Genomic DNA, 23647 nt, shown 5'->3' on the forward strand with positions numbered 1-23647 from the left:
CGGCCCGGCCGCTGAGGGACAGAGGAGCTGCGCCTACGGGGTTTGAATGCGCCCGCTCTGCTCAGGCCCTGCTCTCAGCAGGAAAGCAAGGAGAAGGAGCAGAACAAAGGAAACTGCTGATGAACAGAATGACAGGTTACAAAGTCTGCAAACACTCAGGTTACAAATACTCAGTATCATCCGCGATAAGGGCTCTATTGCTGGGCAGGACAGGGACTGGCTCCGTGCTTTACTACAAGGAAGACACCAAACAAGCTGGCACCCCCCCTAATTAATCCCAGTGCCTGACATATCCAGCTTTTGAGTTCCTGAAACCATGTTCTGTATGCATGGGTTTTGTAAACCCCTGGAAAGCCACAAAATCCTCTTTAAGAGGGCAGTGGATAAAACAATTAAGAAAAGCAAAACGTCCTGTCAGGAGTTTTAATTTCACAGTGGAAAGAGCTGCCTTTCCACCACTCCATAAGTGGTGAAGAGAAAAATAATGGAAAAACAAGCTTTTTAGAAAATTCTTGGGTGTATCATAGAATAGTTTGAGTTGGAAGGCACCTTTTAAAGATCATCTAGTCCAAAGCCCTTGCAATGAGCAGGGAAGCTTATTTCAGCTTCTATTCAGGTTAACCAAATTTCCAGTTTTGGTTACATTTCAGAGAATTTTCACCACAATACACATGGCTGGTTAAAAGAATGACACAAAGCCCCCAAAATGTCAGAGTTTTGGTGTCCTTCAGGATGTCTGCCATGATGGGCTGCTAGTGAGCTGATCACGTGCAGTTTGACTGTACAGAAACACAGTTTAAGCTTTGTGCTAGAGTTCAGTGTCAGATATGAAGCCTTTACCCTTAAAGCATGTGGAGGGGAATACACACAAAATTATTGCACATCTATCATTTCTGCTATCTGAACTGTCTAAGAAAGCTTCAGCCACTGCAGCATCTATCTTCTACAGACACTTCACCCGCAATGTTATCTGGATTTTTCTGACCTGATCCCACAGGATAGCTCTGATGCAGTCTCAGCACTGAGATGGCTTTTCAAACAGCAGCATGAACCAACTGCTACCACCATAAGTGCATTCAGAAATAAGCTACAAGCCAACAAAACAAGCATAAAAGAAAAAAGCTGTTCAACATCTCAGTGTTTCTTCCTGAAAAGAGGAAAAGGCAGAAGGAGAATAGAAGCAGATGAGGCAGATGCTCATCCTGTCCCTTAATGCAAGATTGAGAGAGGTCCCCAGCTATATCAACAGATGAAGTATGAAGCAGTAAAAATCTTGGTTTTCTTATAGAGAGTCTGTTTCTAAAGATTCTTCAAAACTGTGGTAGCTGTATACTAGAGGAGATTATTAATAGTGGTCTTTCATTGATCTAATTAACTGACTTTTGATTTCTAAGGAAGAACAGCTGTGGCTCATATATGCCACAAATATCATCTTCCTTTAGTTTGGACCCAGGAGGAGGAAAAACTTTCAAAGAGGGTTTTGAGGTCTTTTTTGTTGGTTTATTTTATTTATTTTTGGAGGACAAATCAATTTATTCCTTATTTCCAAAGATCCTGGGAGACTTTAGCTATGGAACTCCTGTTGATTAAGGCATTTCAGCCAACATCCAGGCAGATTTGCAGCTAAGTTATCATCTCCTAAAGTAAGGCTTTGTATAAAAGACAAGGTATTAATGACAGGTACTTGAAATAATACAGCTGATCTTTAAGTTAAATCAGTATAATCACCTCCTCTTCTCAATATTTTCCAAGTCCCCATAGGCAAATGTACAAGAATATTGACCAGTTTCTGACACCTTCAAAGTGATTCAGTGGGGCAAAAATATAATAAATGAATACTATGTGGATCTATTCCTCTCTATCTCAGTATTCTTAGAAAACATGGACTTTCCCACTGTTTCATTGCACTTACAGGAAACAAATGCTACTATACTGGGGCAGCTGTCAGGTAAAAGCCAAATGCTAAAGAATACATAAAATAAAGCCACAAGAAAACAGATTGCACAACAATAGAAAGCCAGACCTCCTCTCTGCCCTGGACCTTGCTGGGTGGACAAAGCATGAACACGGACAACGTACTTTTGCACTTAAAGCTTGCCCCACTCCTCCTCGAGGGAAGCAAGAAAATGTAAACCACACTTACCTCCTCCGTACATCTGACATAAGTATGGAAACCTCCACACATTTCCCAGCCCCACAGCATAGGAAATGCAGGCAAAAACAAACTGCAGGGGATTGTCCCATAAGGGTCGGGATTTCTCCATTGCTTTCTTGCAGGCAGAGGTTCCTGCAGAGCCTCCTGCCTTCACTCCCTCAGGTACTCTGCCAACCGTGCCTCACGCTCCACGCCAGTCCAGCTCGGAGGGGAGGGAAAGGCGGAGGAGCTATGCTTGCCAATTCCTATCAAGCTTTTTAATTACTAATCTTATTAACAGGCACATACTGAAATAGGAATGCTGGTAAATAGATTATAGACACACACAGAACTATAAAATTGGTACTTTGGGTGAATAGCTGCTTGGGTTTTGACTGGCATTTCTGGGAAGGATGTGAGCTGGGGATTTTTATTGACTCACATACCAACTTGAAGCTGTGAGGAAATAACATTGGGGCTGCAGTTTGGTTTTGGAAATGGGACACCCCTTCCCCACAGGGCTCTCTTCCTACCGAGTGGCATGAGGCACCAGCTTGAATTTGATTGCACAGAAGAGGGGTTCTTACACAATTAGGACTGCATTTAGTCAGTCAGTGCTTTTAGGGTAAGAATAAACAGAATCCTCAGACATCCTATCACTGTGCTCACCTCAACCAACCCAGCACATTCCCCAGCTCCAAAAGTGGCCTTGAAACAGTCCTATCAGCCCCACAGGTCCCCATCCTGGTGCACACTTGACAACACTCAAGTTTGACCCTCCTGGAATAATGCTTTCCCTCTACATACTCTGCATGTGTGTGACAGTGTGAAACAGCCAGTCTCTTTTCACTCACCTTCATGCTCAAACCCCACTGCTGCAGGTGCACTTTTCTGAGGGGTTGCTGCTTTAAAATACTTTCAAGCAGTAGGGAGACCAAACACAAAGGCCAGTGGAAAAAGGTGTCTGTGACCATTGTGGAGGCAGAAGGATCTAGGGGGCCTTTGGGTCATCTGAAGGCACACTGAGATGCCATGTCTGAACATGAACCCTGTGTGTTTGGGCCCCTGCCAAGGTACACTTTGAGCTCAACCACTTTGGACAGGTCTCTCATGAAGGAGGCTGCCAGCAGTGTCTGCAGCAATAAAAAGTAGCTGAGCAAATCCAGGGACTCAGCTTCCTTCCTCTGTTTAAATGGTTTTTTTCCAGGGCACCTTTCAGAATAATTTTACAAGTATGACTCAGCTCAGCTGCTGTCAGTGTCATTCCTCCAGCGCCAGGAATTTGGTCCCAGCCAGTTCTGGGTGTGCTGCTCCAGCATCCCACTGGGCACTGGCCAAGCCAAAGCCTCCAGCTGTGGGTATGGGTGAGAACTCCAACCCTGGGGCCTCTGGACAGGAGCCTGAACTGCAGAGTGTGTAATGCAGTGCTGCTGAGGCCAGCAGCAGCACTCAGGTGGACCTGCTGACCAGCCACCTCTGTTACCAAAGTCACAAAGAGGGATGCTTTTCTGTCTGCTAAAGCAGGTGATGGCAAGAGGTCTACACATCTCCCATAAGTGCATCCATTCTTTGGGATGTGTTTTAGTGGTGCTAGAGATATAAGTTCTCATTGGAAAAGATCCAATGAGGGTTTGCCAAAGCTGCCTGTAGTATAGTTTTGAGGGAGTTTGTGATTTTTTTTTTTTGCAGTATCCATGCAGTTCTTGTCTTGCCTGCAGAACTGCAATGTGCCAGCTAGCCCTGGCAATATGTCTCATGGCTATAACCCAGAATTCTGCTGGAAGAAATAATCCAAGGTAATTTTAAATCCATAAGCTGTTAAACTGAAAGACATACACAGAGAATGTGAGTTGTCCCACATCATGAAAACTTTCACAAATTATTAAAAAGTCAAATGCCTGTCCCTAGCGGTGGGATTTATTATAAATTATGCATACAAATATCTTACAGTATTAAATAATTTGCTGACAGGACAGCCTTAAAAAAATAACACATTACTACCACTTGGGTTGCTTCTGTGTGAATAGATTACTCCTACTGATGAGCATCATCAAGTTAAAGATTTCCTTGGCTCTGTACCTCCTTCCCATTACATTTCAAACTAGTTTACTAATGGACTGGAGGAGATTGTGCAGGCAGAGAGGTGTGACGTCCTCATCTTGGGTCAGGCCAGATCAGGAAGTTCAGATGGAATGAGATGAATCCTTGCCTCTCTCACAAATATCAGTCTCATCAGTAGCTCGGATCACAGACTACTGTGAGTTTTTTTTAAAGGTGGTCATGCACATAGGCACCCAGCAAAGTGCCTGTCATCTACTGGCTCCTTGGGACACACACTTATTTCCAGCCTCTCAATCACCCTTATAACTGTTTAACTTTACCTCCATCTCACAAGAAAAGCATACCTGAAAACAGTCTCTATATTTTCCTTGCTTTTCCTTACCATCACAGCTCTATTCATCTTCTGACTGTGTGATTTTTTCAGGGTACTCACTCTGTAAAGTTTGGATTCGTAGAATTGCACCTAATTCACCCAGACTCCAAAACTGACCTGTATCAAATGAAAGCCAGAAACTGGCATGTCACTAAAAGATAGCTGGATTACTCAGTCAGTTCTTCTGCTTGTCACCTTGTCACTTTCTCTGTCAAAGCTTGCCTGCACTCTGAGGAGATCTCCAGGCAGCTCTCTTATTCACCAGCAGCTGTCAGTCGTGAGCTGCCCTGCCACAGTCCTGCACACTCCAAGGCACCACATCAACAAGTTCCTAAAAATAATTTAAAAATAATAACAGACAAAACTTTCTGTTGAAACAGAATGACATGTTGAAACAGAATGGCATGACCCACCTTTATTTGGAAAAGAGCTGACTCCAAAGAAGCCACCTAATGTGTCAGGATATGTCAGAGAGGAGACCCTGCTGAGGAGGGCACATCTAGACATCTTCAGGGAGAGTCTGTGGGCAGCCAGAACAGGGCAGGAATCCTGAGACAACACTTTCCCCAGGACGTTGTCAAAAGTAACAATCATAGCGTAACTTCCCTAGCACATTCTCTGCTCAGTCAGTTACAAAAATAACTATGGTAACAATTACAATAACAATTCTCACCTGCTCATATACAAACTTACCTTCAAATTACTTCACAGTGTTTTAGAAGGCACATCCTTCTAGACCAGATCAAACCTTTTAAGCTTGATCCATTCAGCCACCTGATACCCCAACATGATTCACATTTGCTTCCTGAGGCAGTACAGATTTCACAATGGTTTCACAGCACTTCACATCATACAGAAGTCAAGACCAGTCCTTGATAATGCCAGAAAAGGGAAATCAAACTAAGAAATCTTACAAATGTTTTGGCTGGACTGAAATCTAAGCTCCTGGCAGATGACTAGGTTTCCCAAAAGCAAGGTATGTGGGAAATGTCCAAATTTCAGCTGTTCAAGGTATCAGTCTCAATACCAAACAAAAAGGTGCACTTGCAGGTTAAGTGTCAATGTAGGTATTAGTATTCACCTTAGGATATTTTTAAATGGCTATTAGGCACAAGAGAAAAACAGGTTAATGAGTACTTTATGAACAGTTAGAGATCATTGGTTAATATACAGTCTCATTAAGATGGCAACATGCAGGCCTGCTGTCTCATTTATCAACAACCACTGAAGTCACTGTTGGAGCAGGTTTGCTGTCAGAGTCAGTACTAGCAAAGCTGAGATGCCTAGGTTTCATTCCCATATTCTTCATTCTGCAAGAAAAAAAAACAAAACAAAACCAAAAACCAAAGTCCAACCAGCCTAAAAGAGATCTGATTTCTGCAGACCAGCTAGTCATACAGGAATTTTCTTTTTAAACATTCCCTTCAGGCATACCTAGGGAATTAACAACTGAAATGGAAGAAATGGATGATGTCTATTTGAGGAGTACAAGGAACAAAGGTTGCTAAAAGGAGTATTAGAATTTACACCTCAGAGAAAGAAGTGAAGTTTTAGAAACATCAGGCACTGTCAGGAAAGGTTCCGATGTCATTTCCATCTTCAAAATATTGTACCTATCTCAAGAAAAAAAAAATCACAATTGTATAATGTTCCAGGTTTTCTTTGACAGGTACATCACCTGTCAAAGATGATGTATTTTTCATCAAGAGCTCCACACAAGACTTTTAATTACCCATTCTGCAGTACAAAAAGAGAGGATCTAAATGATCTCACACTCACTAAATTGGTAATCTGCAAGACAGGAAATCAAAGTCTGAGTTTCAATTTTGCACTGCACAGTTCTTGACAAGATTTGCCTTAGTCATTTGAGGAGATAACAAGGTGTGTAACGATGCTTGTCTACAGCCAGCTTATTTCACTGAGACCTAGCCTTATACTGAAGCTGACAGTGTACTTTCTTGCTGTGATGGTTTCTATGCAGATAATGAAGGCTGATCACAGAGTCAATATTCTAGAGTCAGAGTGATGAGAAGACCAGCAGGCGTCATGAGAATCTCTGGCTTTTTTTCATCCTTTACCTGCCATTTTAGAAATAGTAATTGATCTCATTAAAGTGAGTGTTATTAAGAAGAAAAAACCCACAATATTCATCCAGACAAGTACTCATGTTGTTCTGAGAAAACACAGGCTAAAAAGCTCTTTGGTACATGCCTACTAAGAACTTAACATTTTAGTGATTGTACAAGGGGCAAAAGAATACCTTTCATTACCTGAATGAAAAGAATACCTGAAAGAATACCTCAAAAGCATACCTTTCATCAACTGTCACTGCATGAGGAGGATGCCAGCCCATAACACTCCACTACTGTGCTACAGCAATAATATCCTGCCCACAAACATGGGACTTTATCTCAAACCAACCTGACTTAACCAGTGGGAGGCAAAAGACAGAAAAACTTACAGAAAACATGAAAACTTAAACTTAGAGAAAAAAGAACTCAGACTGCAAGTGTATGGCAGATTTGAGCTAAGCAATTTTAACAGCTTTGCTTGTTAAAGAAATAATGAGGAAAAAAGATCCATTTCAGTTCAAGCAGCTCCTGGGAAAAACATTGTTAAATGCCAGTTTCTGTAACACAAACACCCTCAGCCCTGTCACTGGTACTCTCTTTTACAGCTGTTTGATGTGACGTGGCTTTGAGCACAGATCTGTAATTTACATGTTCTCATTTCTGGCAAGATTCTTTACTGAACTGCCACCCAGTCATACAAATATTAAAAAAAAGCTCTACAAAATATTCCTATTAAAAAAAAAACCCAGCTCCTTAAAGATTAAATGTTTGAAAAGATAATATTTTATTTGAAGTAAAATACAAGATACATATGAACAGGGACAGATGAACAAGCAGAATGCACTATTAGGCGACTGACAAACAAATGCAAGGTAGAGAATTACAAGTAGAAGACTCAAGAGAAGTAAGCTGTTTTCTGGTGAGGTTACATTAAGAAAGGAAATGAAAACATCTAAAATAACTTTTCTCCCAAAAATGTTGCTCCACCAGCTTTCCTATGCGTATTTAGATTATCATCTCAATATTTAGAATACTGGCAAAAACAGAATCTGTTTTCTGATGTTCAAATTTACTTTAAACCAATTAAAGTGAAAAAGCACAACTTTATTTGAAAGCGTCTATCACTCTGGCTGTAAAGCATATTTATCTCATTATCTAATGAATACCTTCTAGAAAAATGCTACTGACTACACCTTGCTGAGCTATGACATGTCCAGTGTGAAGTAACATTACAGAATCAGCATTTCTTTTTTGTTCCTCCTAGCCTTTCACTGATGGAATTTTTACAAATAATGCTACTTCATAACTACATTAACTACACAAAAGTAACAACTGGAGTTTACACCTTGAAGACATCGAAAACTCTAATGTATATATTTTTGGTCATTTTCCCCCCTTTTTTTAACAAAAATAAATGTTGGGGTGGGTTTTTTTTGTTTGTTTGTGGTTTTTTTTGGGTTTTTTTTAGGGAATGTTCTCAGTTCTTCAACAAGGTCCTGTTTGCTATTTCTCAAGGAATGTCAATGGTTAACCATTAAAAACATTACTGCAGAAACGAATACCTATAAATTGTAGGTTTACAAGGAAGTAAGGTAAGGGTTTCAGTGTGAAATTAATAAAGAGTTATTTTAAACACTAGAACCAAAGAGTACACATTCAAAACAAAAATCATTGAAAAATAATACCAGCCTACATTTTCTTTCCATGACAACTTCTGATAGATCAGATGCTTTATGGTATTTCAGTCCTCTGACTCATATCTGAGGATTAAAAAAGAATAAATAGAAAAATAATTAAAACAGACTAGAAAATACCCCAAAGACATTTTGTCTCTAAAGAAACCAAAGCAATAAATTACACCCAAGAGTGATACATTTCTGTCAAGGTTTACTGTATGACTTAAGCCACAGACAAATGCATTTACTTTTTAGACTATTTTCTCCTTTTAAAACTGGCCAGTTTAGCAAATACTAGAATGAAGGAATGACCTACTCACAAACCCAAACAACTGCCAAAGCACCCGGAACATCTCCCATCTGTATCTCTGTGTGTAGCACCTGAGGCCTTATCTACCACAGCCGTGAATATCCTGTATGCTCTCCACACTAAATTCTCTCATTCTCACTTGCTACATGGCAGCTGCTGTTGCACACACCAGCCCTAAGCACACCCAACATCCATTCAAAGGACTGGTTTGTCAAAAATCAGAGCACAGCCTACTAGAAGTTCTTTTTAAGGGAAAATGCATAGACTGTTTTAGAGACAAAATGGGAGCAGAACATGGATCCAGAACAAGGATCTTGTTGAGACAGACAGGGCAGCACTACTTACTTGGAAAGTCTTCTACGCAGATCCTTTATCTGTTCATTCTTCTTGGTGAGAATCTCTTTCATGTTGCGATAAGCAGCTGTTTGCTGAAATTTCTTCTCCAGTTCCTACATAATAACATCAACATATTATGAAGACTAGACAAAAGTATTTTTTTTAAAAACAACTTGCTTTTCCTCATCAAGTTTGACAATACTAGTTTTCTGTAACTTACTCAAATTTAGATAAAGTCAGCTGGTAGATTCAAATGAGATTGCTGGGGCAGCCACAGATACCCCAACTTCATTTTCTAACAAAATCTAGATAAAAGTCATCAGAAGACTGGGAATAAGCTTTTCATTTAAAAAATTCTACCCTGACAAATAGTCAATTTTTTAATATTCATCTAGTTATAACCATGCAGTTAGTTGTGGGTTTGCTATTTTATGTTTCATGTGTTTTGCACTGAAATTACAAAAATACAAGGGTAAAAGTCTGGCCTGGTAAACTCTGCACCCTGTAGCTTATGCTTGTTAAATTACTAATCAATTAAAATTTGAGTAAGGAATGCATCTTCACATTACAGTAAAATGCTAACCTTTTCAGCTGTGGATAGCTGATCCTGAACCTTCAGTAAGTCATGTTTTGTTGTCACCAAGTTTTCTTCCAAGAATTTTTGGTTTGCAGTAGTGTCATTCAAAGTCTGCTCAAACTGAGATTGCAAAGCTGCCACTTTATTCTCCAGTTCAGTGATATCCTGGTTTGCATTATTCTTCAACAGAATAAATATTTAAAATACGTCAAATTCAGGAGAGAAATAATTAACATTTTAAGTGCCAAATTCCACACAAAGTAGGTACATCTTCACTTTTAAAAATTATGTACAAGTTACTCCTGTAAAGCCTAAATGAGAAGTGCTTCAACTACAAAAGAAGTTAGAGCAGGGACTGATTTGTAACTTAAAAACTTGTTAACAAATACTTTTTAAAGATGGCTGGAATGTTTTCTCAGCCAAGATGAGATTTTAAGTTCCTGTACTTCGTTTCTTTAGGAATTAGTTAGAGCCAGAGGATGAATCATATTACAGGAAGTTATTTACCATACAGAAGCAGTATATTACCACTTAAGATCTGACAGTCTATGCTACAATGTGTTTTTGAAACACTTCCAAAGCTGTTAGTGTGGGACAGGTAGGAAAGGCTGAAAGTGTTAAGGCTCACACTCTCAGCCAGGTACCAACATTATGCCCTTCTCAGTTGTCTTACACAAAGAGGCTCCAAGTTGTGAAGCAACTTTCTTGTTTCCTTATGAGAAGAACCGACTCAAACTTTTCTGAACATCACCTCTGAGTCATAAAACACAGTAATTATGTAACTGCTCTATGGATTTTAATTTAAATAAAACTAAACACAAAACATTCTCAGGTTTTGAAGCCCAATTTCAAACTCAAAAGTGTAATGAGGCTGAACCAGAAGCACCTTAAAACAACAAAATCTAAAACCTAAGAAATCTCAGTTCCTTTTTATGTAACATAAGACTTGAGAACAGGAAACCACTTGATAGTAGTACCTGTACAGAAAAAAAGCTCATTTTTCATTCTGAGACAGAGTCCAAAGCTGCAGTGTTGAAAAGCACTACATCCATTTTGTACGTCTTAATTATTATTTTCTAACCATGACATAAGTCAATTATGCAAAAATTCTATATCCTTAAATTAAACTGATCCAACAGAGAAGTTACTCCCAGTTACTCCCAGTTACTGTGACTCCCACTTTCTACATGGAGTCATCTGTTAACTATTAATTAAAAAAAAAAATCAATCTGCTGAGTTGATCCTTAAGAACCACTTGTGGTTTGGCAGTCATTTATTTGTTCAAAGAGTTTGCTACCTACTGCTTTAGGAGCAACTGAGAGAAAGTGACAGATTACAGAGGGCAAATTAGGACAGGAAAACTGAAGATACGCAGCAGCCCTGACACTGAGGCCGATTCATATTTAACCAGAAAAGCAGGATGAGATTTGGTTCCAGTCTTTTAACACTACAAACTATTATTTGTATTAGTATTATCCAGGATTTAATACACCCCTTTAATATTTTAAACCTTTAATAATTTAAAGTTTAACAAAACAGAGCAACAAAATATTTGTCATGACCGATTAATCAAGTTCCCTATTAAAAATATTACTGAATATAATTTTGAAAGCTACAAGGTAAACTTTTAACATATTAAGAAAACCAAGTACATACCATAAACCAGGTAGAAAGCAAAATAAAAAGAAATCAGGATTAAAATATTGAAATTAAAATAGAAATGTTTTATTATCTTGAACCTTACTTCCTAATCTGTAAATATTGCAGAAATTTTAAAGTCAATTACGCAAAATAATGGGATTAAAGTGTTCTAATTTTGTTGAAAGCCTGAACTGAAACGTGTTAAATTTAAGACACAATTACATATGAAGAAATTTTGGAAAATTCTAATTATTGACAAATAAAGGCAGAAACTTAGAAAAAATACTCATGTGACCTGAAGAGATCTATTTGTGTCAACACGACTTGAGGACTTGAGGCTTGTTACATTTTTTTGCCAGCAGCAGCTCACCATGCTGGAGTCCTCATTTACAAAACAGATTATGAACCTCAAGTAATAAAAATAAATGGCGAAACATTTTTAAAAGTATGCTGATATAAGGAGAACTACCAAAACATCAATGAAGCAGCAATTCTGGTTTGTTCATGTCAACATCAACTGAAAGATGTGTGAAAGAATTAGTGTTTTATTGTGCTCTAAAAACCAGGTTAGGTATCACTCTTAAACACGAAGAAACAGACAGACATAGATTTGTGTCTGTTAATACAAATATCAGCCCTGAGAACATGAATTCTGGAATGCTACTTCCTGATAGTTCCTGCATACATGTCATAACATCAACTAATGTTCTGGATTACCTGCTGACTGACAGACCAGCGGGAACGGACAATGTCAGCAGGAACAACACTAACTCAAACTCTAGCATTTGCCAGAAAAGAAACACACCATACAGACCAACATTTTGGATGTGCTGGCAACAGTTGTGTTAAATGGGAGCAGAGTGATATAATTATATTTACCTTCTGATCTCCTTGGATCATCTGTAAATCCCTCAGTGACTTCTCCAGCTTGGACTTCTCATCTAGGGCAGCAGTAGCCTACAATACATTGAGAATTTAAAACCTCAGCAATGTATTTTAACTGAAAACATGAGAATAACCATGGGATTCTTATTTAGATATTTTAAAATAGGTAACAACATTAAGCATCCAAGATTACAGGGAATTTACCTGTGTTTCTATGGTCCTGAGTCTGGTCTTCAACTTTTCATTTTCTTCTTGGAGATGAGCAACTGTCTTTGGGTTAAAGAACAAGAAAATGTTTGTGAACTCCCTGGTGCCATTTTGGATTTTGCAAATATTTCAGGGAAGAAAATACACTTCATAACTTGGGAAAGCAAAAGAGATCCTAAATGCTTACAAAAATGGCCTTCATAAGAAATCAATAATTCATTAATTTATAGTGGTTTTCTGCCTCAGTGAGAAAGCAATTTAAGTCTCCAATTCTACTGTAACATATAGGGCTCTTCACTTACACACATGCTTTATTGCATTGAGATTATTGAGACCAGTATCTTGTTAGGAACAAGATTCATTATTAAAAATTGCATGTTCGGGGATGCAAATCTCATTGTTGCTTATAATTCATATTTTCAATCAACAGGCAAGGAAGAATTTATCTGCAGTTTCTTTTCAAAAGAGACAAATATCAGGTTACTGCATCTCTTGTTCTGTGTCACAGGAAATACCCATCTTTTATCAGTCAGAGTAAATTCACCACAGGAACTTTGAGAGATTTGGAGGGAAAAAAAGACAACAGATGTACATATTAAAAAGAACCTGTTATGATTTTGAAATTATTTTTGAAAGAGAATTACATTAACCTATAAACAAAACACAATTCTGAATTCTTGAATGCTTTAATTATTGTAGTGAATAATAGCAATTTGAGACAGACATTGTACTCAACACATCATTTTGGGAATGCAGGACAGAAGACAGAAAATAGAACTCCTTGCTAATCATCTTGATTATAAAAAACTTAAAAGGGTATTGTAAGAAGTGTGACATTTTAGAAAAGTGCAGGTGAATTAAATGAGTACAATACCTAATAAAAACTATTAATATTAATGATATTAATAATGAATATTAATATTATTAAGTACTAGAAAGTGTTCTGAAAATATTTAGCAAGTGAGAAATCAAATGTTTTCAAAACCAGTAAATTCCAAATTCTTTAATTGCCTGTTTCTTCAGGAGGAATGTAACCAACTTACAAAACAAAAAGAATGAATGCAGTAAGATTGACTTCAAGTGATACAGAAAGTGTTCAATAACCTGGTAATTTCAGCCAGCTGCATGTTTTAATTTACTTCTTTGTTGAAGCACCAGCTAGCTGTATTGAACTAGTATTTTACTTTACATTCTGGGATATATTACCATGATGTCTGTATAGTGACAGACACACTATACAAATATTACTGTACAGTTATTCAGTTCATTTGCATAAGCAGAATGATCATTGACCACAACTGTCTGAATAGTCAGGTTCTTACCTTGTTTAGCAGCTCTGATCCACCTTCATTTAATGGAGCAAGTTTTGGTTTAATGGGTTCTGCAGTGGACTAAAGAAATAACAAAGGTGAAAAAATTAAATTATACATATTTCTAGGGGGAAGAAAAGTACTCCTTTAGCCTGTAAAATAACTACTGATAGTCAATTCAGCTTTCTTTTGCAAAGCAAATGAACAACCTTTTATTTCAAGTTCATTTTTTACTGCTTCCTTGGCTCTTAAGTTAAGGACTTCACTCTGAGCTTAAGGTAAAGATACTGCATAGAGACATATAAGTATTGCAAATGTGACTCTACAGAAGACTGACAATCCTGCAGCAACCAAAAAAAAGGAGTAAGGAGAACATAATATTTGAGTGATTGTAAGAGTAAAAAGTATTTACAAAGCTCCAAATAATTTTATTTAAGGTATTAAAAATAACATATATTTTATATATATAAATACAATGTAATATACATAAATACACCTTTATGCTACAAACCAAAGAAGGTTCAACCATATTATTGCAAGACAAGCTAGAATGATATCTGTGCAATCTTCTTGGCTCTTGGGTCCATATTGGGACAAGTGAATGTCCCAGTCTCAGCCCAGGTGCCAGTGGAAGGGAATCCAGGAGCAGACACTGCCACATATCCCTGGTCTGGCTGCCCTTGGGATGAGGTGTGTGAGGCACACCCCAGAAGGGCAGAACAGACACTCTGGAAACAGCCAAGGCACTTCAAAGGGAGCCTTTGTGCTGAAATGCAAAATGTGACTTTTTGGAGAGTTTCAAAGACTTTTGAAAAAAAAAAAAAAAAGGCTGGGGTTTTTGGTTCTGGTTTTCTCCTAAGCACAGAGAGTCAATACTAAGCATTTTAAACATCTGTCATGACTCCACATGACATTTGATTATGATTTTATTAAAATAAAATGCTACCTTTTTGTTTGAAGAGGTATATTCTGACTTTTCAAACTCAGCAACCTGGTCCAATAATTCTCTTGGAAAAAAAAATAAAGAGGCATTTATTTACCAAAGAAAAATATAAGAAGGCATTTCTTTACTAAGAGCTACACTATGAAACACATTTTACCAGGCTGCTGCTATGCTTTTTCTTGCATGTAAAATTCTTGTCAAAAGTACAGGATGAAGCCCTACTCAAATACCATAAATGCAACAGATCATGTAATGCATTGGCATGATACATGCATTACCATAGATTTAGCATCCTTAATTAAAATATAATTTAATCAGACAACAAAAGTTTTTAATTGAGTCCAGTCACCTGCTCTTAAATGATTAATTCAAGTAAGAATATTACTAATAAAACATCTTGCTCACAATTTTGAAATTATTTTGTATCCTGCTATTTTATAGATGGAAACATTGAAGCTAACTTATCACTGATACAATAGTAAACAAATAGGTTTCTGTGGTTAGGAAAAGAATGCTAACAGTCAACACTTTGAAGTTTTCTTATTGTTGCAAGTATAGTGCAACAGCTGTTACCGATTCTCCAAGTCAGAGACGTCTGTCTGTAACTTCAGGTACCATTTCTCAGCCTGTGAGAAGAGCTGCCGCAGAAGTAAAACGTTGGTGTAAGTTGTGTTTATGAGCTCTGACTCCACTTCGCTGTGTACAACACTCTGCAGTCCATCCAGCATGTCTGTCACCTCGTCAACTGTGAAGGTCTCTTCAACAAGTCTAAATAGAGAGGTCAAGAGGAGTCAGGTGTGATAAAGGTAACAATTCTGCCTTGTTATGAGATCTCACTACACTGGCACCACTCATATAATGCAATGTTTCCTGAAAACATCCACTGTCAGTCATTATTAGATGACCACAGCATTACTAATTGGTTACTGTACTTGAATTTTCTCTTTAAATCATTAAAATCACAAATATTAATTAAGCTACAGCCTTGCACTGAATTTACATATCAGAAGCAACATACACAGCAATGTCATGCTGTCAATACCTCTGTTATTTCATAAGAATTTGACCAACTTGGGTTTAAAAGCATTTGACTTGTAACTTCTGAAAAATACAAGAACATACAAACCTAAACAGAGAAAAGTCGCCCCATAAAGTATTCAAACCTGCCACTGCTGCTAGCATATTTTGCTTTATTCTTGCTCAGCACCACCCCACACAGCACCTGCTGTCCTTGAGGTCCTGGAAACAAGAATCCACTGTTTTGAGACACATGCCACGCTTGAAACGAGCGAAGCGCATGTAGCTGACCACTTCGTTCTGGTGGTGCTCATTGACACCCAGCTCTGCCTGCAGAGGAGGATACAGACACAAAGACAAACATAAGGAAAAATGAGCACAACTACTGTGAACACTTGCCTCCTGACTAGTTTCTGTGATTGCTTTCACTGGGTTAGCATGCTAACTACTATGGTGAAAAACAACCATATTTTTGTATATCAAGTCCCTATGCACCTCTCATAGGTGGGTGAGAAAGCTCCAGTACTTGGAAGCAAGGGATGAAGTGATCTCCAAAAAGTCAGATACAAAATCAGAGAGACAGAGGGAATCAGAGAATCAGAACCAGAAGGACTGTACAGGAGATGAAGCTCTTGGATAAATATATCTTGGTATTACATTACACATGCATAATGTAGCTGAATTGTGAATCTTCCATAGATGTACTAAGAAAAAACCCAGAGGAAAGTATGTTATGTTTGTTACTTTTTATGTAAACTCCTGAGATGTCTCACAGAATCACACAATGTTTGTGTTGGAAGGGACCTTAAAGACTATCTAGTTCCAACTCCCTGCCACAGGCAGGAACACCTCCCACTAGACCATGTTACTCAGAGCTCCATCCATCCTGGCTTTGAGCACTGCCAGGGATGGGACATCCATAATTTCCCTGGGCAACCTGTTGCAGTGCCTCATCACCCTCACAATAAAGATGTTTTTCCATATATCTAATCTAAACCTACTCTCTTTCAATTAGTGCCCATTATTCCCTGTGCTATCACTGCAGTGCCTGCTGAAGAGTCCCTCTCTGGCTTCCTTGTAGACCTCCTCCAGTTACTGGAAGGTTGCTCCACAACCTTCCCTTCGCCAGGCTAAAGAGCCCCAACTTGTCTGTTTTCACAGGGAAAGTGCTCCAGTGCTCTTGTCAGCTTCATGTTCTTCTCTGGACTTGCTCCAACACCTCCATGTCCTGCCTCTGCTGGAAAGACCAGAACTGTATGCAGCACTCCAGATGGGGTCTCATGAGAGCAGAGGGGGGAATCACTTCCCTTGACCTGCTGGCCATGCTGGTTTTGATGAAGAAGATCTTAAGTGATAATCTGAATTTATTTCTCAACAGCCCCAAACGAGGACACCCAGAAACAAATATTGCCAGGGCAAATTAAGAAGGAAGTAATTTTAGACCTGGCTAAGTAGCCCTTTTATGCGTGCCTCTACTTCAAAGGATTATTGGCATGGGCAATCACATCAGAATTACACATCTCATGCAGGTGGCATGAGTGACAAGGAGGCACAACAGGGTGAGTGGGAGTTTATCACCACAGTCCCTGGAGAGCTGATGCAAAGGCAAGTCCATTTCATTTACTCCAATGTAGTTTGTTAGCTTGGCTGATGCTGGGGAGAGACAGCAGTGACAACAGACAAAACAGTTCATCTGATCACCTTGTCCTCAGGGAAGCTCCAGTGACAATGCTATCCTGGGATACCTGGATGAACAATCAATACTCTGGAAACTAAACGCAGCCGAGGAAGCAGTACCAGCACAAAAAAAAAAAAAAAACAAAAAAAAAAACCCACAAAAAACCCGAAAAACAACAAAAAACCCCAGCTCTTATAGTGTGGCTGCAAGACCGATGTTGCCCACAAAGTCCCACATACTGCAGATGATGGATCATACGGAAAGCTAGATTAATGTCGTCTTTGCTGTTGCTGGAGGGGTTTTTTAGTTGAAAAGTTTCTATTCATTAGAGACAGAAACGAAATTATACTAGTAAACAAACACATAAGCGCAGGCCACTCGTGATCACCGAGTCAGCCACGCCGATACGCAGAAAAGCCACCTGGCCACCGGATCCCGCAAAAACCCCAAGCCCTGGGAGTCTCCGCAGGGATAGCAGGGATGCCCAGGAGGGCAGGCGGCGGCCGCAGCTGCCCCGAGCGGCTCCCGCACGACGACAGGCCGCACCCCTGCCCCTCCTGCGGGCCGGCCGCCCGAGGCGGAGCGCCTCGGAGCCGGCAGGCCGGGATGAAGCGGGAATGCCGGGCGGGCCCCTCCCGCTACTCACCATGGCGGCCGCTCCGCCGGCGCTCGCACGGCTGCGGGCCCAGCGTTGCCATGGAGACCGAAGCCTCGCGAGCGCCCGCGCCGCGCCCCGATTGGCGGCGGCGCGCCCACGTGACCCGCGGGCCGCGTGAACCACCTAAAGTAGATATTTTCCTGTTTTTTTTTTTTTTACTTTACTTTTGTATTTCCTACGTGCTCAGGTGCAATTTGGAAAACTGTACTGTGTAGCAGTGAGCTGCTGAAGCGGTAGGGGCAGTTGGGCGCGATGGGAAATATCCCACGTTTATTTACACCACCTAAGATTTTTTTTTTTTTTTTTTGCAAACCATTAGCATGTCAGCAGGACAACTCAGAACCATGGAATGATTTGGGTTGACAGGGACCTTAATGATCATCTAGTTCTACCTGCCCTGGCATGGGCACCTTCCACTAGACCAGGTTACTCAAAGCCCCATCCAGCTTTGAACATTCCCAGGATTGGGGCGTCTGCAACTTCTCTGGGCAACCCGTTCCAGTGCCACATCACCCTCACAGAGAAGAATATTTTCCTAATAACCAATCTAAACCTACTCTCTTTCAGTTTGATCTCGTTCTCCCTTGTCCTGTCACTACAAGAACTTGTAGGCTCCCTTCGGGCACTGGAAAGCCATGATTAGGGCAAAAACCCCAAAGCCTTCTCCAGGCTGAGTAACCCAAATTCTCTCAGCCTTTCCTCACAGGAGACGTGCCCCATCCCTCTAATCATCTTAGTGGTCCTCCTTTAAACTCACTTCAACAGGTCCATGTCTTTTCTGTGCTGGAGAGTGTGGAGCTGGATGCAGTACTCCAGGTGGGGTAACTGTCACCAGTCTTTCACCTGGGTCACCCAAAAAGTTTATAAAATGCAGAAAAATAACCTGGCATCCATCAGCTGAGTGTATGGAAAAAGTCAAACCCGTTGCAGGTGCCCCGCCTGTATTGAACCCTGATTCCACCTAAGGACAGGATGAAAGTAATGTTGACTGAGCTTGGGATTTTCCAGTCTAAGTAAAAGGAGTAAGTAAACACTGAAATGATGGATTTTGTCCAGTAATTTTCCTCAAGGTCTGCAGAAGGAGACCGGATCTGTCACAGCAGAGATGCAATATTAGTGAGCCCCAGACAGAGGGAATGTGGATCATTGAATCTGTCCCATTACAAACAGGAAGAAGGGATGTAATGGTCTTCTCCCATGACACCAGTGGACACTTCAAAAGCCGGTATCACCTTCCATATCTGGACATGTGGTGAAAGCAGAGCACCGAAATGGCACAGCTAAATGACAAACAGACCAGGAAGCAGCAAGCTGGGAAAAGGCTGTTTGGAACACACACAGGCAGGAGGGCTGCTGCACTTGGCAGCTGCTCCATCCAGGCACTTTCAGGAGCAGAGCAGCCCCAAGGGAAAACTGCCCTTCTTCCGTAGTTTGCGAGGGAAAAATGGGATCCATTGCAATTTCCATTCCTCAACCTTGTACTTGTCTTACAGCCTGCAGTACATTTTCATTAAGTAATGGCCCTAAAAGCAGCAGCAACCAATTTAGGATTAATGGGCCATTTTGAGTAGGCAGCTGTATTGGTGGCAAATCTAACCTAATTTTTATTTACTTCAGACATAATCAGGAACAAGTGACAAAATTCCACCAAAATCATTTGGATCAACTCTTGAGACAGATAAAGCCTGCCTCCTTCCAAATCTCTTTCAGTAAACACAAAGCACAGGTGGCATCTACATTCAAGACAGGAGACTCAGGACATGTTTACAGGAGGCCCTGGAGCATGCCCTCAGGGAAGGGCATCCAGGTCTGTCCTCATAACTGAAAACAACATCCATGTGGCAATCAAGGGAGTGCAGAAAGACACACCATATGCACAAAGGCCGTTCCTGAGCATAAGCAGCTCTACAGTAGTTGAAACTGGCCTAAAAGACCTGGCAGGAGGTGTGCTATGCCTTCTGAGCTTACACCTCTCTGTCCTCTGCCTCACCACACAATACACACTGGCAGCACCACTTCTTCAGGTTCCTCAGCCAGACAAAGGTGTTACCAACACACACTGCCACCAGTCATGTTGACTGGCAACTTCTTTGGGGATTTTGTATAGCCCATCTAAGAAACAGTGTTGGCATTTGGTTGGGCCAAAACATGTTCAGCCACGGGTTTCTCTCATTCCTCTTCTTCAGCAGTTCCTTGCTACAGAGCTTAGAATGACTGCATGAATGGAATGATTGAATGCTCAAGAAGGCTTGAGCTGCAGTAACAGCCTCAGCTTCTGCTGATCTGGGTTCATCTGCCTGCTCTGCACTGCAAAGATCCCTGCACCTGAAAGTGCTTACCTTGGCTGCTTCTGCACGCTCGTTAGTGAAGAGACCCCAGTGAAATGAAGAACAGAAGAGCAGAAGTGCATGTTTTCAAGTACCAGCCACAAAGAGCAACCCCTGAATGGCCAAGGTGTAACAAGAGAACAGCACAAAACACTGAACAGAGGAACCTCCCTTTCACTGATACCTTTGCCCCTATGCTTCTGCCAATTCAGGGACCAAGGGCAAATGAGATGCTGGGAAAACATGAAACGAATAACAGGCGCCAAAAAGCTGTCACACAGAATCCGTCTAAAGAGCATTTTGTTTCCTTTTCTGGCTGTGACATAACCAGGTGTAACAAAAGGAACAGAATGAGATACATGTGTATCCTGGACAGTTTGAGCCCTCACTACCATTTACCCTCCCCACTGAGTGGACCAGCAACTTTCTGAGCTGTCAGCCAAACCCAAACTGTAGTGGCTGATCATCATTCTGGAATGTGTTTGCTTTCAATTTCTCTAGCCCACCTTCAAAGATATTTGTTGTCTGTCTTGACAACCACTGTGGGAATGTACCATATGCTCATTATTTCTTTTTGTTTAAGCCTTCAATCCGTTCCTGTCAGTGTTGTTTGGCTTTAGCTGTCTCCTGCACTTTTATGTCAGTCTTCAAAAGGAGGAAAACAGATAACAGACTGTCCATGTCACACAGCTGCAGTGTGCATTAGGTTGTGATAAGGGTTTTTGTGCCTGCTGTTGCCAGCCTCCAGAGCTTCCACAAAGGACACCAGGGTAGAAATGGGGTACTGAGGAAAACAGCACAGAATTACAAACAAAATGATCACTTTTCATGGCTAGTCTTTCAAGGGGGTCCATTTGGATCAGGGGCTCCAAAGAGCAGTGTCTACTTCACAAATAATTAACAGCTGCACCTGGGGCCTCAAGCTTCCCTCTGCTCCTCTCATAACCCACTGGAACAGATCTTTGCTTTACTACTCACAACCAATATTTTCTAAGGAAACAATTCTGCACCACTTATCTTCTTCAAACATGTCTCATCCAACCTGAAGAAGCTGGAGTTAGAGGTCTGGAGGCCCTTCCAGCCAAAGTGAGCAGGGACCCAGGGGCAGTGAAAATGTCAACAGTTGTCAGGACAAGAGACTGTGGGGAGAACAGTCAGGATTTGAGAGCAATGTTTCTGCCATCCAAATCTAAGCCTCTTTAAAGTTGCAGGAGAAGACACATTGCATTTGTCTGCAAACCTCCCTAACAATCCAAGCTCCCCTCTTTTGCTTGCACACTTGAGAATATCAATCTCATGAGAAGGACACCATCATTCCCACAGGGTCAAATACAGTATTTTCCACGTGGAAGCCTGTTTGGAACACTGCCTCCTACATCATGGTGCCCTAATGCAACTAAATGTACAATTCAAATTACATCTGGTCTTGTTGATGGCAAAAAAAAAAAAAAAAAGAGATTATTTTAGCTTTCTAGGGGAATTACTGCATTCATTTTGGGTAAGAGCTTCAAAGAAAACAAACTGCAAATATGAAATGAGCTTGCCATCCAGAAGAAATTAGATACAAACCTCAGATCCATGCCAGGGTTTCATCTATGTTTTTCTTCAACAGAAAGCAAAGGACATTTATTTTTTATTCACATGCTTGTCTCGGCAAGTTCAGAGCTTTGTTCTTTAGGAAGCTGGGCTATACCTAACAAATAGAGGGGAGTTGCCATGGGCACTGCTTAGCTCTGGTGTTACTTCCAGACACAAACTATCGTTCTGCCCAGGGAAAGGGTATCCATCTCTAGAAGTCTCACTGCACATAAGCTGAGAACCCTGCCTTATTGATACGACTGGAAAAATGACTAACAAATTACTATTACTATGGTAATGATATTACAGCTGGTGGTTCTTAAGCAAAGTCTCTGAGTAATAGAAGAACTGGAGGGCTGAGTCCACATTGCTACTTGTTAGCTGTGCACGGAGAAAGAAAATTCCCTTAGGAAAATTCTGATACTTTTCTGATAGCTGTTTCATAGCAGCTCTCGCTTGCCTTTCTTTCTCATAAATACACACAGTGTGAACTGTGAAAACAACATAGATTATGTCAACTAGTTTGTTTTCCTAGACTAGACTGATGCTGTAAGTTCAACATTTTTATTGCTTTAGCAGGAAAGAGAATTTCAAGCAGAAAAAAAAAATCTAATAATCTATTCAGAGGGGCCATAAGCCACCATTATCCAGTAGTACCACTGAGACGCCTCTATAATGCATAATCCATAACGGAGTGATGCCAGACTGCCCTTTCCTGAATGAAATGAGAATGAACCATAAACACTCATATGAATCTTTTGGGGGATATCTCATTACTGCAGGACATAATGGCCAATATTGCATGCAATTTTCTGGTTTTAAATGATAGTAAACTGTCAGTTACAGGCTAATACTAATAAGAAACCATTGCTTTGCCAGAAGGATTGCTCCTTGTAGCTTATCCTGTGTTCCCTGAAGTATATGTTTTCTATAACACTTCTGTTGAAGCTGAAAACCAGTATGTGATTACATGCTGTATTGTTATAATTTGAGCCCCTGGGTACCGTGTTAGTGATGAGCTTGTCTTTAAGCTGTTCTTTTATATTTCTTTCAAAAAGATTATCTTCCTCCAATTTCCACAGAGAACCTTAATAATTAAGAGTACAGTCTCTACCAAATGCTGTTGATTCAAGCAGTCAGAATTTAGTCACAACAAAGGTGTTAAAGAGGGAGCATGGTCTGAGTGCAGTAAGATACAGTTTTAAAAATTTTTTTTTCTCTCATACTAAATTTGCCTGTGGTCTTGGACAAGTCTTTGAACTGCCTTTTTTCTACAGTATGCTAAGACATGTTTATAGAATCATAGAATCATCATTCATGTTGAAAGAGACATTTAGGATCATCCAGTCCATGTGTCCATCCAGCACTGCCATTATAACACCTAACCCACACCACCCAGAGCCAGAGGCCTCATAAACACCCCAGGCATGGTGACCCACCATCTCCCTGGGCAGCCTGTTTCAATGCCTGACCACACTAACATTGATTTTTTTTTTTTTTCCTAATATGTAACCTGAATCTCCCCTGTCTCATTTTAGGGCCATTCTCTCTCGCCCTCTCACTGCAGGCCCGGTAGAAGAGACCGGTCCCAGCTGGCCACAGGCTCCTTCCAGGTGCTTGTAGGGAGCGATGAGCTGCCCCCCGAGCCTCTTCCTGGAGGTTTAGCCCCTTGAGGGACGAAACCTTACCTTGATTTTTTCCTCATTTTAACCTTCAGCTACCAAACTGTACTGAAACAACCCCCAGCCTTCTTTCTGGGCTGCCACTAACCCGTCCGACCTGCACTTGCCGATGGCGCAGCCCTTCCCCACCCGGCCGACCCGGAATTCCGCGACCCGCGGCGGCAGGGGCGGGCTGAGGGCGG

At 40.6% G+C, this 23647-nt stretch overlaps 2 protein-coding genes across 12 annotated transcripts in view; both read right to left on the bottom strand.

Annotated features, from left to right (window-relative positions):
• The window catches only part of SLC6A20 (solute carrier family 6 member 20), a 20180-nt gene extending 11140 nt beyond the window's left edge, over positions 1-9040 (bottom strand). The window contains exons 1-3 of one of the 7 annotated variants that reach the window (XM_064417843.1): positions 5262-5402; positions 4791-5088; positions 4629-4685 (exon numbers count right to left, since the gene is read on the bottom strand). Coding sequence is in view for 2 of the 7 variants with exons in the window: in XM_064417821.1 (XP_064273891.1) it covers positions 2144-2264 (121 nt within the window). In the remaining 5 variants the exon portion in view is untranslated. Of the gene's footprint in view, positions 1-2143; positions 5089-5261; positions 5403-8333; positions 8401-8971 lie in introns of those variants that run through there. The other 6 variants (XM_064417830.1, XM_064417854.1, XM_064417832.1 and 3 more) reach the window with 6 other exon arrangements.
• On the bottom strand, positions 7401-23635 carry LZTFL1 (leucine zipper transcription factor like 1). Of its 5 annotated transcripts, none has more exons than XM_064417966.1 (10): positions 23563-23635; positions 15748-15872; positions 15099-15293; positions 14529-14589; positions 13595-13663; positions 12270-12335; positions 12060-12137; positions 9546-9719; positions 8972-9075; positions 7401-8400 (listed from the first exon to the last, which is right to left on the bottom strand). In XM_064417966.1, the coding sequence occupies exons 2-10, from the start codon at positions 15822-15824 to the stop codon at positions 8382-8384; spliced, it is 843 nt and encodes a 280-aa protein (XP_064274036.1). In that variant the 5' UTR covers positions 15825-15872; positions 23563-23635; the 3' UTR covers positions 7401-8381. The 5 variants fall into 5 exon arrangements, with proteins under 5 accessions (XP_064274036.1, XP_064274071.1, XP_064274049.1 ...); XM_064418001.1 differs by lacking the exon at positions 23563-23635 and adding an exon at positions 23472-23495; XM_064417979.1 differs by lacking the exon at positions 23563-23635 and adding an exon at positions 17867-17987.
• Between the last annotated feature and the right edge of the window lie 12 nt (positions 23636-23647).

Source organism: Passer domesticus, chromosome 1, assembly GCF_036417665.1.
Source record: "Passer domesticus isolate bPasDom1 chromosome 1, bPasDom1.hap1, whole genome shotgun sequence".
In the NCBI taxonomy this organism is placed as follows: Eukaryota; Metazoa; Chordata; class Aves; order Passeriformes; family Passeridae; genus Passer; species Passer domesticus.

What these genes read in the sequence shown, in the direction of transcription:
- LZTFL1 (XM_064417979.1), bottom strand. An exon ending in CAGGACCTCAAGGACAGCAG is followed by an intron (nt 15,294 to 15,747) that starts GTGCTGTGTGGG and finishes CTCTCTATTTAG; the next exon opens with ACTTGTTGAAGAGACCTTCA. An exon ending in ATACCTCTTCAAACAAAAAG is followed by an intron (nt 13,664 to 14,528) that starts GTAGCATTTTAT and finishes TTATTTCTTTAG; the next exon opens with TCCACTGCAGAACCCATTAA.